The sequence below is a fragment of the Haemaphysalis longicornis genome, unplaced genomic scaffold (genome assembly GCF_048455015.1).
Source record: "Haemaphysalis longicornis isolate Haplotype H1 unplaced genomic scaffold, Haemaphysalis longicornis Haplotype H1 scaffold_3, whole genome shotgun sequence".
Taxonomy (NCBI): domain Eukaryota; kingdom Metazoa; phylum Arthropoda; class Arachnida; order Ixodida; family Ixodidae; genus Haemaphysalis; species Haemaphysalis longicornis.
Window position 1 is genome coordinate 121,399,256 of NW_027526335.1, and position 20,567 is coordinate 121,419,822.

General features: G+C 48.9%; 1 protein-coding gene across 1 annotated transcript in view; it reads left to right on the forward strand.

The window, feature by feature from the left end:
- The window catches only part of LOC144175061 (oxysterol-binding protein-related protein 1-like), a 70,538-nt gene extending 50,223 nt beyond the window's left edge, over positions 1-20,315 (forward strand). Inside the window, exons 18-25 of the mRNA XM_077704105.1 lie at positions 1,001-1,177; positions 1,688-1,766; positions 1,951-2,069; positions 6,730-7,009; positions 8,347-8,469; positions 12,050-12,173; positions 14,608-14,698; positions 19,306-20,315. Coding sequence (XP_077560231.1) covers positions 1,001-1,177; positions 1,688-1,766; positions 1,951-2,069; positions 6,730-7,009; positions 8,347-8,469; positions 12,050-12,173; positions 14,608-14,698; positions 19,306-19,402 — 1,090 coding nt within the window. The 3' untranslated portion in view covers positions 19,403-20,315. The remainder of the gene's footprint in view (positions 1-1,000; positions 1,178-1,687; positions 1,767-1,950; positions 2,070-6,729; positions 7,010-8,346; positions 8,470-12,049; positions 12,174-14,607; positions 14,699-19,305) is intronic.
- Positions 20,316-20,567: the final 252 nt, after the last annotated feature.

The window sequence follows — 20,567 nt, forward strand, 5'->3', positions numbered from 1 at the left end:
AAAATTGTGTGTGTGATATTTTTTTGGTAGTGACCTTTCACAGGCTTTAATTGCTCTTCTGATGTTTGAAAATGTTGTGATGCACCTCAATATTGTAGCTGTTTTGAAGAGCCTTTTTGTTTAACGGCATGCTGAGAATCAGTTTTTTATGCTGCCACATGCTTGAATTCATAAAAAATACATCAATAAAAGCAGCTTTATGTCAGAGCAATTTGGGGGGTGGTCCACAGAAGGCATGTCCCTGTTTCCTTACACTTGGGGCAAAATTTTTGTGAACCTTTTGTTTGGAATGAATACGTTACTTTAATTTGATTTTGCTTTTCTTCCTAAAACTTGGCTGACTAATGCGTTATAAAACTGATAGGAAACAGGAGGTAGCGGAAAATGTGTGCTTGAGGAAACTTTTAAACTAAAAAGTAAAAGGGCAATTGGTACAGGTGTTTCTATACCTTGAGCAAACTGGTTACTCGCATGGTTATTACGGGCAGGCATGACATAGCTTGGTGAGAGGGCAATGGCATCCAGACTTGCTTCCATCGAGGAACTGTGGGTGCAACTGTGGGGGGCCTGTTTTCTGCTTGGGTGTGCCCTAAGGACTGCCTCTTGCTCCCATCTTGTTCGTTTGAAATGTGCGAGCGCTAGGAGGGTAGGCTGTGAGAAGTCTCTGCGCGTACTGTAAAGCCTGTGCAAGAGTGAGCAGACGTGGGAAAACAAATAAGACTGCAGTGGAGAAAAAAAGAGTGTGCGGGATGTCAGCAAGCTTTGCTGTGGGGAGGGCAGGTGAGATCTAGTAAGTGGCTTGAGAAGGTGCGCTGTGCTGTTGGGGGGAAAGGGCTGTAGGTGCATAAAGAAAACAATCTGAGGCACACTCATCTGAGCGAGCGAGCAAGATCCATTCGGGCACGCTTAGTGATGCTAATGTACCACATGAGGCGTGCTTGTGCACCCAGAAAGGATGTGTTCTGCAGTTCCCTTTTTTTCTCCCCTGGTGGCGGTGCAGGGAGGACGTGGGCTTCCGGATGGTGTGCGAGCAGGTGAGCCACCACCCGCCCGTGAGTGCGTTCCACGCCGAGTCCCCCCACTTCAAGGTGCACGGATCCGTCTACCCCAAGCTCAAGTTCTGGGGCAAGTCCATCGAGATCAAGCCGGAGGGACACCTGAGCGTCGAGCTCCGCTCGTAAGTACAGCAGCGGGGCACTGTCGCCTCCTCGTTGACCTTGACATGACGAGGCCATGCTGGAATGGTCGCCCCTGACGGCAAATGAAGATAACGGAGCCTCACAGGGTGCAATATATTGTAGACCCTTGGGGTGACTGTGCTGATAGTGGTGAGAGGAAAGATTCTTTCAGAATGTGCGAGAAAAGAGTTAGGGGGTCAGTAGCAAACTTTTTGAACCAGCCTAGTACCCAGCCACATGGGAAATATATGGGATCATTGAGCCATTTGTCAGAGAGCATCCTTATTAGACCCCACACGATCTGGAAGCAGGAAACAATTGATTCTTGTAACAGTTGTATCGTGATTTGCGCTGGTAGTAGGGATTTGTTGAGTTGAGTCACCAGCTAAAAATGGCCTGTTTTTCTTTTCTCTGTTCTTCAAATGGAAGTGCAGCTGCTCCTACATATTGCATCGTTTAGCGAGAAGGCCCACATTGCTCTTCTCTCCTTCCTCCATTGCCGCTTTCAGGCACGGCGAGACGTACACGTGGACCAATGTCAACTGCTGCATCCACAACATCATTGTGGGCAAGCTCTGGTTTGAACAGGTGCGTGCCCCCCCCCCCTCCTCCTCCTCTCTCTCTCTCTCTCTCTCTCTCTCTCTCTCTCTCTCTCTCTCTCTCTCTCTCTCTCTCTCTCTCTCTCTCTCTCTCTCTCTCTCTCTCTTCCCCCCTTGCCTGGACAGGCCTCACCGAGCTCTCCTTGACTCCCATGCGGTTATAATCACTGCAGTACGGGCTCATGGAGATAGTGTGCCAAAAGTCTGGCCTGACGTCGGCGCTGACCTTCAAGCAGGCTGGCTGGTTCTACAAGGACCTCCACCGGATAGAGGGCTTCGTCTACGACAAGCAGTGAGTGCTCGAGTCCAGGGGGAGAAAGGGGGGGGCACAGCACATGTGGTTGCGCGTTGCAGAGCCGTTTTCATTCGTCTTCATCTACAGGAACTGATGTGCCATTTCCAAGTGTACCTAAGTGTCACAGTTTACAAGCATGTGTAAGGAAGGGCACTGCAAACGGCTTCTCCCAGGCTTGTTATTAACCAGCAATCCGGTGGTCGGCAGCTTCCTGCTGCAGTGGGTAAACTTGCCAGACGACCACTAGCTAATGGGCCTGTCCTCTAAATGGGGAACAAATAGGACAAGACTATTAGTGCAGGTGTGGAAGGTTGTGCCTTTGTTTAGTACAATACCGGAAACAGCACAACTCTTAGGACAGGTTGGTGCACAACTTGTACACTCAACTGTTGCTTTCAAGGCTGCAAATGTCCACATCGAAGGCTACTAATTGACAAGATCAGGTGAAGTTGTGAAAGTGTCTGCCAATTGATTGCAAGCTAAGTGACTAGACTTCCCTCATTGACAGCTTTGGCGAAGATGGTCTTGAAAATGTCCCTAAGAAAGTTTGTATATACTCCTCCTCGCCAGTCATTGTAATCGGGGCTGCCGTGATTTTCTTCAGATTTTGAAGCTTCGACTTGGAATTAAGGGATTGGGGGACTAAAGCCATACTACAATGATCTCCATTATTAGGCTTGTGCGAATATTCGGGCATTTCGAATATTCAAACGAATATTACAGTATTCGAATTCGCTTCGACTCGAATTTAAAATTTTCGATATTTTGAAGTATTCGGGATGAACGAATATCAAAACTTCGTTCAAGTTTCGGTTTTGTTAGGCAAGCCGCAGTGCCATTGACATCAGTCCTACATCTTGACTACATGTGGAGCCAAGACAAGGAGACAAGCTAAGCCACATTCAGAGCGTTGCCGCATCGTCGCAGCCTTCGCGCACGTTCGACAGGGTAGTCGAGGCTCCTGTTTCATTGTTTCAAACATTGAAATTGTTCCCATTGCAACAATGGGAAAAATTTCGGCTCTCACGAACTGGCCTGCGCGGCCCGGCGGATGATACGAACGAGCGAGAGATGGCGACGTACGGGCTCTTTCTCCAGGAACAGCCGGGCTGTTGTTTTCTGTTCGCGAAAACGCGCCGCAGACTCCACAGGCGCGCTGACACCGCCGTGAAACCACCCGCACGCTGTGCGGGGCGCGGCCGGCTGCGGCAACCAGGCGGCACCTTCTGTCGTGAAGTGGTGCGGGGCGCTCGAGCCACCGCTTCTAACCGCTACAAGATACCCCGCTCAAAGCACACACGAAGTTTCTTGTGCGGTTAACGAGCTAATAATGTGGGCGAAAACGGTGCTATAAAAAATCATCCGCGCCGCTAGTGAAAGCGCCCATGAAATATCTGCCGGGGTGCTAAGCCTAAACATCTCCGGTGGAGCCAGCCAGCTGTCTCGAGCGTTCGAAACTGCCACCCTGAGGTGCACGCCTTCCAATTGGTGGAAATAGTCAGGCTCTTTCCACTGCCACGTGCGTCATTTTCTGACCGAGGCACAGGCGACCACGAGCACGGAATCGCCAAGGCGGGCGTTAAAATCGCGCGCGCAACACCGACGCGCATGAATCGAGTGCAAAAACACTCCTGTAGTGAGCTTGGGCACCACGAAAGAGGAGACGAAAGTCCAGAAATTACCGCTCGGCGACATGGAGGTTAAGAACAAGCAGGAAAACGTCACGGATTTCTCCACGCGAAAGTAAGAAAAGAAATAAACGAGAACTTTTTTCAGTGCTCAATTTCTTGATCTGTGTTGGTTCATACGAATTTCGGATGATACGAATATTTTTCGCGGTCCCGTGATATTCGTATCATCGAGATTTTACTGTAGAACTTTTTTACCGGAATGTCTCGGTGAAAGGAAGCTCAGTGACACCTGACAGCTATTCGAATTTGGTTCGAAAGTATTCGACCCCTAGGACTATTCGCTTCGAATTTGCTTCGAACTAAAATATCACTATTCGCACAAGCCTATCCATTATCCCTCCATTTGGATATTAACAATGACATTATCTGCATTGACGCTCTAAAGTTTTGAGAGAGGAAGAGACTTGAAGAAATTCTGGGGAGGCCTGCCCTGCTAGGAGCATCTCTTGCTACTTCACTAGAGTGAAAATAATGTAACAATTCCAGTGGAAAACATCTTTCAGTGAGCCTTGCTTGGTGCCACAACCAAGCGCCGTGACAAGCTGGTGCTAGCTCTTCTTCCCCCCTCCCCCCCCCCCTTTTTTTTTTTGAGCCGCAGGTTAGTCATGAGAAACATAGCAAGACGTAGCATTACGGCAAGTTTAGGTATTCTACAAATATGTGAGGGTCATACAAACATGCCTACGTCCGGGTATTCTTATCAGAATGTCGGAGATTGTGTGTGGAAAATTTTGGCTGCAGTGAGCAGCTGTTTGTCTCATCGTTTCAACCAAAAGGTTGACAGCCTGTTTGTTCTCGTTCTGCATCACTTTAAGTGCCCCATCATAAGGGCAAGCATTTACTTGGCCCCTGTCTTAAGTTGGGTACCAGTTTTGTCGTGAAGGTTGAAAATGCGGAGTGGTACTCTGGTATCCAATGGTGAAGCGTACCTCTAGACAATGGCAAAGGGCGAGACAGCTGCGCATATTGTGCACTTTTGGTACAATCTCGTTTTCTTGCGCCAAGCTGCTCCTAAAGCATAATTTTTGCAAAAATTGCACCCAACTGCTCCAAAACAGCCTGAAAAGCTTGGATTTTGATGCTCATGCCAATTTCAAAGGGGGAAAAGGTGGAATTGGCTACATGACTTTCCATGTGTGGTGCTGTTTTTAGTGGGGACGTGGTGATGGGATCCTGCTATCGTTAGGTCAGCCGAGCCCTTGTGTTGTGCCTCTCGGTCATCTCTTTTATCATTGCTCACTTGCAAACACACAAACAGCAGACAAGTGAAACGAAGCAAATGATAGCTTCTATAGCATAGTTGGCTCTCCGGCCAGATTCGCTGTAATGGAATTCTCGATGGGGCATCGATTTTAGCTGTTGTGGTACGGAACAGTTACATTAACGGGGGAATAATGCTTGCCAGATTATGGGAAGTTGCACGGCTCGTTGACAGAGTTCACTGAAAATAATGTGGTGCCCACAACTTTGCCGCAATTCATCCTTGAGTGCGATATGTGGTGCCTGCATCTGTTATCAGGGTTCGTGAAGTGAACTTTTGAGCTTATTGCAATGTTATAAAATGCTGAGTTAATATTGCTGTGTTGGACAACGAGCCCGCGAGCCTCAGGAATAGAACGGTTGAATGCAAGTTGCAGCCTGTGCTGCATCGCCGCGACGTGTTTGGGCAGCGCCCAATAGCAGGACTGGTTACAATTGCACGTGGGTATTGATAATTATGTACATAATGTGAAATTTGATGCTCAGTGCGATGTGGGTAACCATAGCAACGTTAGTCTTTATTGATCTGAGTGAATGTGAGTCATGGGGGTTGAAATGGAAGAGCTGAGGGAATGCAACGACCGCCACCTCGCCTTGCGCAACTTTTGCCATGTCGCTACACTCGTTTGTACAACACTGTCTAATTACAAAAATAATAATTTCAGCATTGAAATGGTAAAAGAAAAAACACCTTATGGTTGCTGCATTCTTCAATTTTGTATTTTTAACAGCACTTTACAATATCTATGCACGCTGCCTCAATAGAATCAAAAAGTTTTTAAGAAGGTAGTGCAGGTCGTGCTTTGTGAATGATTCTCGACCATAAGTGCGACCTTAGATTTACCAATGGCCAAAGAAGCAGGCGAGATCTAGAAAAGGTTTCCAAATTAACCAGGTAATCGAGAAATGTTCAGAGTATTATGAACCTTTGTGAAAAAGCTTTTAACTTATAGTGATGCTATGTTGAAAACACTTTCTCGAAAGGCTGTTTCGGTGTTGTGCGAATTTCAAGGTGATTCAAAAGTGGTGTTGTCCGCCGAACTTGCTAAACATTTGTTTTTAAGTGCAGAGCACTTCAGGGGCTTGCCTTGTCGTAGCTCGCTCGCTGGATCCAATTAAAGCGGCACAATGTTCCGTTGTCGCGGTGTAACCTAGAGGCTTCAAAAGCAAAGCGGTTTATATAGTTATAGGCGTTCGAAACTCGTGAACTGCTGGCGCTTGTCCTACATCTCCCTGTTGGTTAGCGCAAAGAAAACTATAGGTACATTTGAGGCAAAATATACCTACATAACTGGTAGCGCCCGCGTTAATTTAGTTAGGAATGCTCGTCTGGTTAGTTTTTGTGATAAGTGGCAGTGTGCAACGCCGGCATGTGCGGTAGGAAAAGCAAGCACAAAAAGAAAGCACTCCTGCTGGTGCAGTTTCAGGCAGGGGGCGCGCGAGCGCTGCGAAGGTGGGAAATTTTAATTGCATTGGGTGGTAGCAGTGAGCGGATAACGGTGCTACAGCCCATTATGGCGAATCACTGTTCTGCCCTTCCGACAGCTTTCACATTGAGTGGAACGGCTTCAATTTTTAATCAAGCTCCTAGTATTAAATGTTGGTAACTGGTCTGAATCAAGCATCTTGTACTCCAAAATCAAGGATTTGCTGCACCGAAAACTTGTCGCCAATCTGTCTCGGCTCCTCCCCGTTTCTCCCGGCAGGAAGTCCCGGCTGCGCTTCCTGTACGGCAAGTGGACCGACTACCTGAAGTCGGCACCCGTGGCCGAGTACGAGGAGTACATGCAGACGCACAACTTCCGGGCGCCCCCCGACCAGCCACACCTGAGCAGCGGTGGCGGCACCACACTGCAGACGGGCGGCCACTCGGCGAGTGCGGGCGCCAGCCCCGCCCACACGCCCAAGCGCATGTACGCCAAGCTCAACAGCCTCACCCGCTCGCTCACGGGCGGTTCGGCCGGAGGGGACCCGCCGGGACCCAAGGTGGGTGCTGCCTGCACCCTCTTCTGCCTGCGACCTCTCCCTCTCTGTTTGTCCCGCTAGCTCATACTGTGGCTGGGTCTGCTGGGGAGACGCTTCTTTCGAGCCAAAAAGAGACATAAGCCCAGATGTGGGGGTGCCCAAAGGGAGGGGGGGGGCAGCCTGTTTCATGCGGTGACTATCCCTGCCACAAGTGTGTGCTCAAAATTGATGGTTCTACCGTGGATGCTTTCGGAATAGAAAGCCCATTCTTCTGCGTGGCCATTCATTTGAGCCTTCTGTAATCTGTGAGCAACGCGAAAAGGCTTGTAATTATCCAAGTGAAGGTTAAGAAGCCTCCAAACGGCTGCTTTTAAGGAAACGAGTGAAAAATCTTGTCACCACTGGTGTTCGCAGTTCAGTTGCAGAGCACGACTTGCATTGGAATGTCGTCGGGTGGGCCTTTTTTTTCGTGGGTGTGGAGTTGCTGTGGTTTCAGGATTGACTCAGTTGCACATTGCCGGCATCATGGACAGCATTGCCCTGAGCAGGAAATTGCAGTTTTAGACTTGGGTGCATTGAGTCTTGTCCCCCGAAACTAGCCACTAGAGCCATTAACTTTCTCCAGGTAGGCTGTTTTTGAGAGGACATGATTTTTTCTTTGTCGTTTAGCGTTTACACTTGTTGAAACGCTTCAATATCCCATGCACAGCTGTGATTTAATGTTACGTGTTTGGTTGCTTAAAATTTTGCCCCATTCAGTTCAATTTGGCACACTTGTTATAAATGTCGAAGGCTAATAAACTTAAAGTCATGATAAATGTATTCAAATTTGAGGTTATTTGTGCTTCATCAGGCAGCAAGTTTGCATCCTGTAAGTACAATCGAATGCTTCACTGGTACATTGATGAAATAAAGTGGAAGGGTGTTCCAATCCCCTGCACCAGTGAAGCAGCTGATGCGGTAATGCATCACTTGCCAGGAACACACACTTCTTAGTCAACAAACAGCCCTGGTAACATGGACAATTTTGTCATTGGCAGACGATGGCTCGACCTGCTCCAAACACAACAAAAACAAAAGATGAAGAAAGACTTGCACTGTGCCATCAGATGGCTTTCAAGCAGTGCAAATGTGGCAACCTGAATTGAATAAACTTTATTATGAAAATGATAGCCTAGGTGGGATAGGGATAAAAAGGTGTGTATACATAGAGGAAGAAAAAAGTGCAAATGGGAAAGGCTAATGATGATGATGAGAGGTTCGGTAATCAGACACTAATGCTTTTGTTGTTGCACTGCATCACAGACAGTGCTTGGGTGACCCTGTAATTTTTGTCCCCACCTCACATTGTTGCGCAGAGTCCCGAACCGTGTGAGGTGGACGATGGGGAGATTCCCAAGAGTGACTCAACATACTCGCTGGACATTCCCAACTCTCGCCTCCTCTGGAGAGCCACTCCACGACCGGACTATGCTGCACAGGTACGTGCATTGGCTGTCGGCTAAAGTGGCCGTGTGGATGCTGCTGTTGCGGTTGGGCTGACAGATCCAGCTAATTCTGCCTTGGTGACCCGGGGTAGCATGAGTAGTAATACCTAGAGCCCGCTTGTTTATGCAGCAGTATATAAACACCTCTAGGCAGCCTTTTGAACTTCGCCTAATTTCTATCACTTACTAGTGGAGGCGGCCCTTCAAAACATAAGATCCTTACATTTATCTTAAGGGGGGACACGGGTCTTTGGGACCAAAAATTGCCGAAAAAAAATCGATTTTTTGAAAGTGGCATTTTCGGAATCCTCAAGTCTTTCTGCCTAAGTCTGCTAAGTTTCAAATCTCGGGAACTAGTATTTTACTCGCAATAACAATTCAAAACATTTGCGCGAGCCCAATGCGCGCAAAAGCGAACGCTAAAACGGTACTTTTGTCACTGCGCGCAGCCGTTTTCCCCCTGGAGCGACAGGCGCCATCGCGGTGTCATTTGAAAGAGCGCTCTTCCCGCTTCAATCTCCCGCCACTGCTGTCCCGCTTCGCCCACTCGGCGAAGAGAAAATAAGCATTGAAAAAAAGTAAAACTCGAGGCCTGATTGGACGTTGGGCGCACGTGGTGCCACGGCGCGATTGGATTGGCCGAGTGCGGCGCGGGCCGTCTGCTTCGCGCGCGGGCACATCGGTTGCCCTGGTGTGCCGCCGCCATCTCTCTTGTGTGCGAACGTCAGCGAAAACACAAAGCGATGCCTGGTTCGGCAAAAAAACATCATACGCGGAAGAAGTATGGCAAGAAAAGGAAGAAGTCCCAAGTGAACAACTTCAAGAAGTGTTCCGCATCAGTGGAAACTGAAGAGACTGCACGCGACCCTGAGCGTAATGCTGGAGCCGACGGAGCCGCCGATGTGCCTGACAGCCAGATAGGCCTAGCAGCCCCGACGGGTCCGCCGGGACCGAGCCAGCGCATTCGACTAGATACAGCGATGCTGCAGCCGTCTGAAGTGCGCGAGAAAAAAGCGAAAGGTGAAAAGCGCCTACATGACCTTGCGTCAAAACCAGCAATGAAGAGAAAGATGGATTGCTTTGCTTCTGAAAGCCCCGACTTTGCGACCGGCCCCGTTGACGATACAAACTTCGTCATTGCGAGCCTGGACTCGTTGAACGACTTGATGAATGGTGTAAAGTGTAAAACGTGCGGCGGGAACGTTAGCGTCTCCACTGGTGAACGCGAATACGGCCTTGCGGTGAAATTGTGCCTTGAATGCGCGAACTGTGGAGTCGTGTCGTCGACGTGAAGTTCTCCGCGTGTTGAAGGGGAACAAAAGGTGAACCCCTTCGTAGTGAACGTACTGGCTGCACGCGCGATGCAGTCGTACGGAAATCGTCAAACAGCGCTAAACGACGTCTTTGCCGAGATGAACATTTCCCATCGTGGGCTGCATACGAAGACGTGGCAGCACTACGTAAAAACAAAGCTGACCCCTGCTGCTACTCGTGCAGCCGACAGTGTCACGACCGAGTCCGCGCAGTCCGTTTGTGAACTTTACCGCGAGCTCGACATCGACAATCCGGGAAATATTGCCGTTTCCTACGACGGTTCATAGATGACCCGCGGACACACGTCCCACATCGGCGTCGGGACCGTGATCGAACTTTTTACGGGGCTCGTGCTGGACTACGTGGTCCTGAGCAAAATCTGTGCCGGCTGTGAACGTGCGTCGGACAAAAATGATCCTGCCTACCAGTCATGGAAGGAAAGCCACGTGTGTTAGAAAAACACCGACAAGAAGGCAGGGGAGATGGAGGTGCAGGCAGCACTCGTTCTTTTTGAGAGGTCGCTCGCGAAGTATGGGCTGAGGTACACAACAATCTTGTGTGACGGGGATTGCCGCACGTACCTCGCTCTTTCGGAAGCTGGTGTTTACGGCTACATAAAAATCGTAAAAGAAGACTGCATCAACCATGTTGAGAAACGCATGGGAACTAACCTGCGTACACTGAAGTCAAAGAGTGGTGGTGCGGAGAGCCTTGGTGGAAAAGGACGGCTGACAGGAGAGCTCATCACCAAGTTGAGCCGGTATTACGGCTGGGCCCTAAAATCACACAAGGGCAATGTGGAGGAGACTCGGAAGGCGGTGATGGCAAAATACCACCATGTTACCTCGAAACAGGACAGCTACTCAAGCCAGCTGAAACCCATAAATATCCGTCTTAACGACCCGGCGCGTCCCCAAGATTCTCCGCCGTTGACAGGCCATGCCCCGTTAATTGGACTGTGGGCCAGAAACAGCGCGTAGGGACAAAAGGACACGGCGGCCGGCTCGGGCGTCGCCTCTGCCGCGCCCATCCCGGGCCGCAACGTGCGCACCCGCGCACGCCTTCACTCCGCGCGCACACTGGCCAACAAAAGGAAAGCTACCGCCATAAATCGGCCACTGTCTAACCACAGTTGACAGCTCCACGCTCCCCGTCTCCAGCCGCTCGACGGACCAAATGGTTTTACAACCTGCTAATGGAAACCGCGGTGGGCCCCGAGCCAACGGCCGCCATGCCCTCGGGATGCCATTTGAGTCGCCAGGCTACCAATGTTTTCCCACGGCTACACCACGCACTCCGGCCAAAACAACGCGACAGCGCAGCTGCTACCCCAGACAATGTGTCCTCCCGCGAGCGGCATGACCCAGAGACCGCTTGCTCTTAACGAGCTGGCTGCCATAAAGTCATTCATGTGCCCTTCAGGGAACCGCCGCTTCCCACGCGTTCGACTTTGCAGCGTTGCTGACGCCTGGAACTCTTACAATGAATAATTGAAGACATGGCTACGAGTGTGCCAAGTCTTCCCGAGTAAACTTGCAGATACCGCCACTGCTACCTTGAGTCAATTACGAAGAGCTGGTGGAAGTCTACAATGTTGAGGATGACTTTGCATCCACCGCTCGCCGCGAAGACAACGATGACCTTTTCGATGCATATGACGACGAGTACTAGCACCGCACGCAGCTATGCAAATAAACAACGATACCGAAACTTTACTATGTGTCCGGTAGTGCTTGCCTGCAAATCTTGTGCGGAAGTGGAAGCTTCCCTGAATTTTTTTGTGCTCCCAATTCGGCTCAAAGATCTGATACAGATGATGGCGCTTCTGAGGAAACAGAGAAACAACTTTGACAAAAGAGAAGACTGTTGTACCAGTCCCTCCCCCTTATTTTCCCAAGGAAATTTTGCAAGTACAAGCTATCACCATCAGCGCAGTGAACTTTGGTGCATTAAGATTTGACCGCTATAGCAGCTTGGTAGTCCTACTACAATCGTAGCTCTCACCAGCAGGGAAGTTTGCACATCGGGAAATCTATGTAAATGCAGTAATTATCAAAGAACCTCAACTGCTTCCAGCCACTGTAGCAACGAAAGTGCAAAGCGACCTGCCTGGTGCCGCAGTTGCCAGGCAAAGTTTTTGTCGTGAGCACCTCAAAATCGTCCATCGTAGGAAAAAACAAAAAGGACGAGAACTCAGACGTAAGTGTGATGGTGACTTAGTTGCAAAACGTGATTGCCCCCCCCCCCTTTGAAATTGCAGTACTACAACTTCACGCTGTTTGCCATGGCCCTGAATGAGATGGAGGAAGGCATGGAGAAGAGCCTGCCGAGCACAGACTGCCGGCTACGGCCAGACATGCGACGCCTGGAGGCGGGTGACCTTGGTACGACCTTGGCTTCTTTCTCTCCTTTGGGTAGTGGCCCTGTAGTAGTAGTAACTTTATTTTGCCCAAAAGTTGCGGTGATTGCACCACTGAGTTGTTCACTCAGTCATCTAGACAGCGTGGCTCCCGATGTTTTGGGAGCTCAGTGTTTTTAAAAAAGCCAACTGGTTGAGAGCATCTTGAAGAAGGGGAGCTGGGCTAGAGGCAATGGTATGTTGTGAAGGATGGGATGAGCTTTTTCTACGGGATTTCGGTATGACTGGGCATGACTAAATGATGTGGGGAAGTGAGGCTCGTTTTATAGAACATTATATTCCACAGGATATATGGTGGAGATGAGATTTGGAGCGGGGAATGATAGTGCTTAAAGGGAAACTGAAGTGAATTTGTCAAGCTCCCCTTTGTGCTTGCACTGTGTAGGCAGGCTCAAATTAACACACTTTTCATCGTTTATCCAATTGATAAGTGGGTAATTATTTTATAAAGCCTGAAAGAAGAAAAACTACCATGTGCGGTCTGCGGCGGCCGCACCAACTAAAGGCTGTGACATCGGGAGGAGGTGCACTGTGATTGGACGATGTCCAAGACTAGCATTCAAACAAGTTTTGGTTTCGGTTCTGTAAAACATGCTTGACATCTGACATTATCGTTGGATGAGCATTTTCGATATCTCAGTAATTTTCATACCACGCTTGTGCGATGTTGTCGGCTGTAAAATGCCTAAGATAGGCCTCCCAGGTCAGCTTGGAATCGTAGCAATCACTAGCCGAGGCCTACGCAGTAGATGAACGTTGTCTTACATGACCCTGTTTGCCGTACGTACCCCATACAATTACTACCCACCGTAACAAAAACAATCCAGGCCAAAAACATTCAAAAACAAGGCAAAGGCGGACAGCGGTGGGGAGCAAGTATGCTGGCACCATCTAGGGGGACTGAGTGATAGTAAACAAGTCTCTGCAGTCCGCTGCAGACTGAACACTGCAGCACTTGAAGACCCGTCCTTGTTACGTCATGGCAGACTTCACGAAACACACAATGTGGCAGGAGAATCGAAATTTTAACTTCGATTAATTTCAGTGAATAAACCATCACTTGCTGCTGGAAAAGTGCCGAGGGCACCGTAAAACACCAAATCTTTCGAACGAAACAAACTTTCATTTTGTCTGCATGGCCCCTTTAAAGAAGTTCTGAGGCACGTTTTGAACGCGGCAAAATGAACGTCGCACACGTTAGGCTACGTGGTCACTGGCATCCGAGCCTAGTACAGTAGAATCTCGATGATACGAATCTCGCGGGACCGCGAAAAATATTCGTATCATCCGAAATTCGTATGAACCAACACAGACCAAAAAATTGAGTGCTGAAAAAAGCTTTCGTTTATTTCTTTTCTTACTTTCGCGTGAACAAATCCGTGATTTTTTCTGTTTCTTTTAAACCCCCATGTCACAAAGCAGTCCTTTCTGGAGCGCGTAACGCTTCGCCTAGCTTCGCGCTTGTCTCCTCACTCACGGTGTCCAAGCTCGCACACGCAGCAACAGTCAAGCGTGAACAGCATGGTGCGTTTTTGCACGCGATTCGCACGCCTCGGCTTTGCGCGCACTGTATTTTCACAGCCGCATTGACGATTTCGCGCCCGCGGTATCTCCTACCTCGGTCAGAAAATGACGCTGACGACTTGCGAAACGCTAGAGACAGCCGGCTGGCTCCGCCCGAGATGTTTAGGCTTAGCACTCCGGCAGATATTTTATGGGTGCTTTCACTAGCGGCGCGGATGATGTTTTATAGTACCGTTTTCGCCAACGTTATCAGCTCCTTTACTGCACAAGCAACTTCGTGTCTGCCTTGAGCGGCATTTTAAAGAGCGACTAGAAGCGGCCGCTCGAGCGGCCGTGCCACTTCGCGGCCGAAGCCGCCGCCATGTTGCCGCCGCCGGCCGCAGCGTGCGCAGCGTGCGAGAGGTTTCGCGGCGCGCATGGGGCATGCGGGGCGCGTTTTCGCGAGCAGAAAACAACAACCGGCCGTTTCTGGAGAAAGAAGAGTGACAAATGGGGAGAGAGAGCCGTCACTTGCTTGTTCGGTAGTCGGGCGCCTCGCCGGCTCATTCGTATCATCCGCTGGGCCGCGCAGGTCCGTTCGTAACAGCCGAAATTTTTCCCATTGCAAACAATGCAATTTTGCCGGGACTTTTCAGAAATTCGTATCATCCTGAAATTCGTATCACCCAGAATCGTATCATCGAGATTCTACTGTACAACTTTTCTACGTGCAGTGCTAAGCTTACTGTTTTGCTGCAAAGTTTGTAACCCTTTCCTTTGGACTTGAATTGCCGTGTTTACTTGCCACGGAGCAGCGATTCATGTTGTCGGATAGCGTTATTATGCAGTTCCACTTAGAAATGCTTGAAAAATGCGTACTGCCCTTGCCTTTGCAGACGGGGCCGCGGGAGAGAAGAACCGCCTGGAGGAGAAACAGAGGGAGGCACGCAAGCACCGTAAAAAACATAAGGATGTCTGGGAACCCAAGTGAGCTGCGTTCCCTCTCTCCTGCCATCTTTTTCACTGTGGAGTGTAATATCGCATGCTAAACGGGCACGCAGATTTAGCTTGAGGGCAGTTGTGGCGAATAACACCAGTTTGATTAGCAAAGAGCCGTGTGTTCGAGATTTTGGCGCACGTTAAAGATCCCCGGGCAGTCAAAATTAATCCAGAGCCCTCCACTACAGCGCGCCTATCGCCTCGTCGGCGCGTTAAACCCTACAATCAATCAATCAATCAATCAATCAATCAATCAATCAATCAATCAATCAATCAATCAATCAATCGATTGATTAGCAAAGACTTGAAAAACTGTCCTGTTCTAGGTACAGGAAACACAGCAAATTGTAGATAGCCTGTCATTAGGGGGAAATTTCCAATAATTTGGACTGACCACTTTAAGGGAAAAGTTTTCAGTTGATGTATGATGGAAATGGGGAAAATTAAAAGGGAAACTATGCAAACCGAAAAGCAAACAAGAAGAGGGACACACCAGCAAAAGAGCCCCTGAAGTTGTAATCATGGTCTGCAGAACGGTCTTCACTAGAGGCATTTTTTTTACCTGAACTGGCTGCACTGGTGCAACCTGGTGCAAGCAGTGCAGCATATGTTCATTTTTTTTACTAATTGATATCCCCAGTAGCACTCTGCACTGGTCTGCACCAGTTCATGTAAAAAAAATGCCCCTACTGTAGAGCTAATTCAAGGGGTATTAAGCTACAGCAAGACGGGTCTCCGAAAGACCACAGCGTACCACTGCCAAACAAACTGACTTACCGAAAGAGCAAACGAGATCATTGTGAATATGCTGTCTATGTGGTACATCGACGTTGAACATACGATGTGGGACGAAATTCTCCCTTATGTCACGTTTGCGTACAACGCAGCTATCCAGGAAACAACATAGATTACTTTGTTTGAGCTTGTCCATGGAAGACTGCCAAGCCAACTACGCTAAAATGGGGAGCAACAAAACGGTCAAAATATAAGAATGAAATCAAACCAAGCAACCCAACAAGTTCGAGAGAGGTACACATCACAGGGTTGACTTCAATGAGCTTATTGTTCATTGTTCATTGTTTGTTGTTCATTTATACCTGCAGCCTTAGTTAGCCATGTGGGCATAAAAATATGAATTGTAAAAAGAAAACAACAGTAAATGATGGGTCATGATGCACTACTTCACTTCACCTCTCCTAGACGGCAGCACCATCCGTGTCAATTAATCTTTTTCTGCCGTTTTTCCTGTGGTTCACTGGCATCATTTCCGTAATGGAAATGACATCAGTGAAGCACAGGGAAAACGGCATAAAACACTTTCTTGTTAAAAACGTTGAGTGCGAGGCTGCTGCGGTGCGAGGCGTCAACCATTTTACTTGTGGAAAGGTGCATACTGCTAGGTACTACCATTTCTTCCTTTTAGGGGGTAAGTAGGGGCTCTTGCTATCTGCAAGAGAAGAAGGGGTGGTGCAGCTGCGCCAATTGCGTCAGCATGCTACATTTGCGACTTGATGGTACAGATGCGCCAGAACCACAAAATTGACCCAAATTGCTGCCGCGCTGCGTCAAAGCAGGAGATTCGACAACCTTTTTTGAGCCTACGCTAGTTTTAGCGGGAAGTTACAGCTGTGAAAGCAACCTGTGGTTTGTAAGTTTTATGTTCAGCATGTCAGGGGGCGCGGCGACCGTATAATGTCGTTCCACGCAAGAGTTGTTCTAGTAACGTTGCTCCCACCGGTTGCCGGCGAAATTACCTGCCAGGGTTGCCCCTGCTGGCTACTTTTCACCAAGTTGGAGAATTTGAGAGAGGCCTGTGGCGACCTAAATTTATGGATAGTGGCATGGCGAATTTCTGGTGATTTTCGGCTAAAGCCTCTCTCGATCGAGTTATGCGTTCCAGTCGCTGTTGTGATCCCTGTTCGCTTTTCTCACCCACTTATCTTTCTCCGTTCGTCTCGACAGCAGTGCAAAGCTCCGTGCATAATGCAACGTTAGTTTTTTTTTTTTTTTTTTTTTTTCTTTTCTGTGTTTACGAGATAATGAACAAAGACATGCTGCATCGCTAGCAGCGTGAACAGCTTTGCTGGTTTGCAGCCTAGCAGGGCGCCCCGGTTACCCGAAGTGCAGTTGGAGGCCAGAAGGCACACACTGAAAACTTCCTACCTACCGTAAAATTCCGAGCTGGTGGCAATAAATTGCTCTCCGAACGAGGTCAAAACGTGTTCATTAGACAGCTGCGATGCGGAGAAATCGGTTTCTTTAGGGCTCAGCTAGCATAAAAGTAATTGCTTAATCAAATTTGGCCAGAAGATATTTAATGTACGCTTTCCGCTTTAGCGGGAGCACGTAAGCGCTGCTCCACAAAGTGAAGCGGTCCGTGTGTACGCTCAACTCTCAATCATGGCTTTATCTCGAGTGTCGTGGTTGCATCACGCGCCCATACTGCAGAGCCTTTGTGCATGAAAAAAGTCTTTCGAAAGCTTTATAGCACCCTTCCGCTGTTGGCCCGCCGCACCCCTCAACGCCGCGCATAAGCCTACCACTGAACGGACGAAAAGGGGCGTAACTTCGAACCAGCACCTCGCCGGTGTGAAGTTCACGGGGCATGGACGCGGATTCAATTGACAAACAGCGGCGTTTAGTAGTTACCGAAATGAAAAAAAGAAACAGTGGAAACCTAGTCTGCTATCATATTTAATGAGGCGTTGCGGAAAAAGCACCGGTTTTACGACGACACGAACTACTGTCGGGTATCTGAATTCCATTGCCTAAGTGTTGAAGATCTTAATTCACACAAGTTACACGGCCAGTTTTAGTACAAATTTCGCTTTAAATGGCGAGGTAACTACATAGCAGTTGTTTCTGAGCGATGGGCAAGGTTTTGAAACCTCAATAACTGGTTAATTAACTGTAAAATCGAAACCTCGATTTTACGAAATTCTCGATTTATCGAAATTTTCGCCTGCAAGTACGACTTCGTTATATCGAGGTTTAAGTGTAGTTCAAAAAGGCAACACAGCCCTAAAGCAGGCTCTTCAAGAGCTTGCAGAGTTTGATAAGAAAGCAAATAAGTGTGGCATTGATGTAATGCCAGCAGGAAATCTGTTTGAGCATGCAGTTTGAATTGTTTATTTGCCCGGCCTAAATTTACAGCTTTTGACCTAAAACACGGGTAAGTGAAACCGTCACCTGTGCCTTCACCCAAGACATAATTTGCCCTCTAAGACAAGTTTTTTTTTATGGTACTCTGCTCCTGGGCTGCTCTAAAAGGATATTTTTCATCCGTGCAAGCTGCTGCAAAAGTGGGTTTTGTGCTTTAAAATGCAGCTTTTGTGCTCCAAAAAGTTCTCCTAAAGCAGTTCTAGCCGTCCCACCCCTGAATCACAATTGTGCCATTACATCGATCACGACAAGCAACCGCTAGTGCTGTTTAGGCTAGTACTTAATTCTAAGTGCGCATGCACTTTTTGAAGGCATTTTCCCAGGGAAAAAATGGAGCGCGCTAGAATCGCGTAATTACAGTGGAATCGCGATGATGTGATTCTGGGTGATATGACTTTCGGGATGATACAAATTTCTGAGAAGTCCCGGCGAAATTGCATTGTTTGCAATGGGCAAAATTTCGGCTGTTACGAATGGACCTGCGTGGCCCATCGGATGATACGAAAGAGCCGGCAAGGCGACCGATTGCCGAGCGAGCAAGTGATGGCAACGTGCAGGCTCTCTTTCTTTCTCCGAGATTGACCTTGCTGTTGTTTTTCTGCTCGTGAAAATGCGCCGCGCGCACCACAGGTGCGCGGACGCTGCCGCGAAACCACTCTAAAATGCCACTCAAGGCACGCACGAAGTCGCTTGTGTGCTAAAGGAGCTGATAATGTGGGCAAAAACAGTACTGTAAAACATCATCCGCGCCGCTAGTGAACGCGCCCATGAAATATCTGCAGAGATGGTAAGCCTAAACATCTCCAGCGGAGCCAGCTGGCTGTCTCGAGCGCTTCTAAACTGCCTCCATGAGGCGCGCGCCTCCCCCTTGTGGTGCAAGTCATCCCACTCCGACTGCTGCGCGCGTCGTTCGTTATTTTCTGACCAAGGCAGAAGCTGCTGCGGGCGTGAAAAAATCGCACGCGAAACGCCGATGCACATGAATCGCGCTGACTGTTGTGGTGTGTAGTGATTGGCATTGCGAGTAAAGAGATCAGTGCGAAGTTGTACGTGCTCCAGAAAGGACTGCTCGGCGGCACGGAGGTTAAAAAAAGCAGAAAAGTATCACGCACAAGAAAAGAAAAGTACACGTAAAGTTTTTTCGTGCTCAATTTTTTTGTCTTTGTTGTTTCATACGAATTTTGGGTGATACGAATATTTTTCGCGGTCCCGCGAGATTCATATCGTCGAGATCCTACTGTACACATATGCTTAGAATGTGTGGCACTGTTTTCTACCGAAAGAAGCAAACTTGTTTCTACACTTACCGTTTAATTTATAGGACTATTTCAGGCAGCGTTTGAGAAAAGTTTAACTGAAGAATGAAGGTGTGCTGTAGCCACCATTCTGAAATCACCCTGAGTAGCGCGATTATTTTCTTTACGCTTCTCCAGGTGGTTTCGCCACGTGAAGCACTCCCACGGTGACGACTGGCAGTTCACCGGCAGCTACTGGGACCGGAACTTCAGCTCATGTCCGGACATCTTTTGAAATCTCGCTACCCAACCCTGACGACACACACACGCGGGCGTCAGGACTTTCAGCCATCGACCAGCAGCAAAGTGTCCCCTCCCTTCTGGCCGCATCCAAACGGAGGCCGCTGTGGGCCCTTTGGAGCAAAGACAGCTGGTTATGTCGTCATTGATGCGCCCAGCATCTTCCTAGCATTTGAAGAAGACTCGCTGTTGTTGTTCTTAGACAGGGTGCTCAAGGTTAGGCGGACCGGCTCGGCTCGTCTTGGCTAGTGAGCAGCTACTGCCGAGCAGCATTTTCACCTCCGGGTCCGAGAACCTTTGCCGGTGCATGATGTCTGTTATGTAGCTGTAGTGCACGCCTCGTTGCACGTGTACGCCGCTGGCATGCGATAGTTTTAAAGGCCGAGGAACATACTAGATCTGTGGCGTTGTTTTGCGAGAGCAACTTCACTCGTAACCATTGTGAAGAGCTCTCGAATGATAACCTGTGGTACTTTCTCCCGTCGCAGAGGGCTGAACTGTCGCGTGTGTTGTCAAGTGTGATGATGGCTAGTGTACAGGTTTCGTAGAGGGGCCACCAGATTGTTTTTAGGGGGCTCGCGTCTCAGTTGTTGTTACTTTTAGGATAGTTTTTAGCATGTGTAAGTTCCTGGTTGTCCCTCTGTGTGCTGTTTGCTGCTCTCTCTCTCCCCCCCACCCCCCGGTAGCCTGCAATACTGTATTTAAGAGGAGGCGTCTGGGGACGTGCGTACCACTGCTACCGGCTGCGCGGTGTCAGCAGCTAGTCAAGTTTTGCTTTCACGCCTCAGGCAGCCAACGACACTAGGGACAAAGGTGCACCTGGGGCACAGCCACAACAAATCTGAAGTACGAAATGTTTGTGCAAACTGTTTTATATGTTTTTCAAATTAAAAGCCAATTTGTTCCTCTTTGGTGTTGTGGTGCTGCTTTGGGAGCTCTGCACGTTCAATTTTAGGGACAGCGGGTGTGATTTTACAGACTTAAACGAGCCATTCTGAAGGTTGGTGCTGTTGCGGCACGTTCCAAGAATGTTTTTTCTAAAGCGCTAACCACGTGCAGCTATTTTTCCGGCGACACGACGAGCGATCCGACTAGGATCCGCAGTCGCTGATCTGAAGTCGCTCGCCGAGGCAACCGCATGACAGCGATGGCTCGAGCGA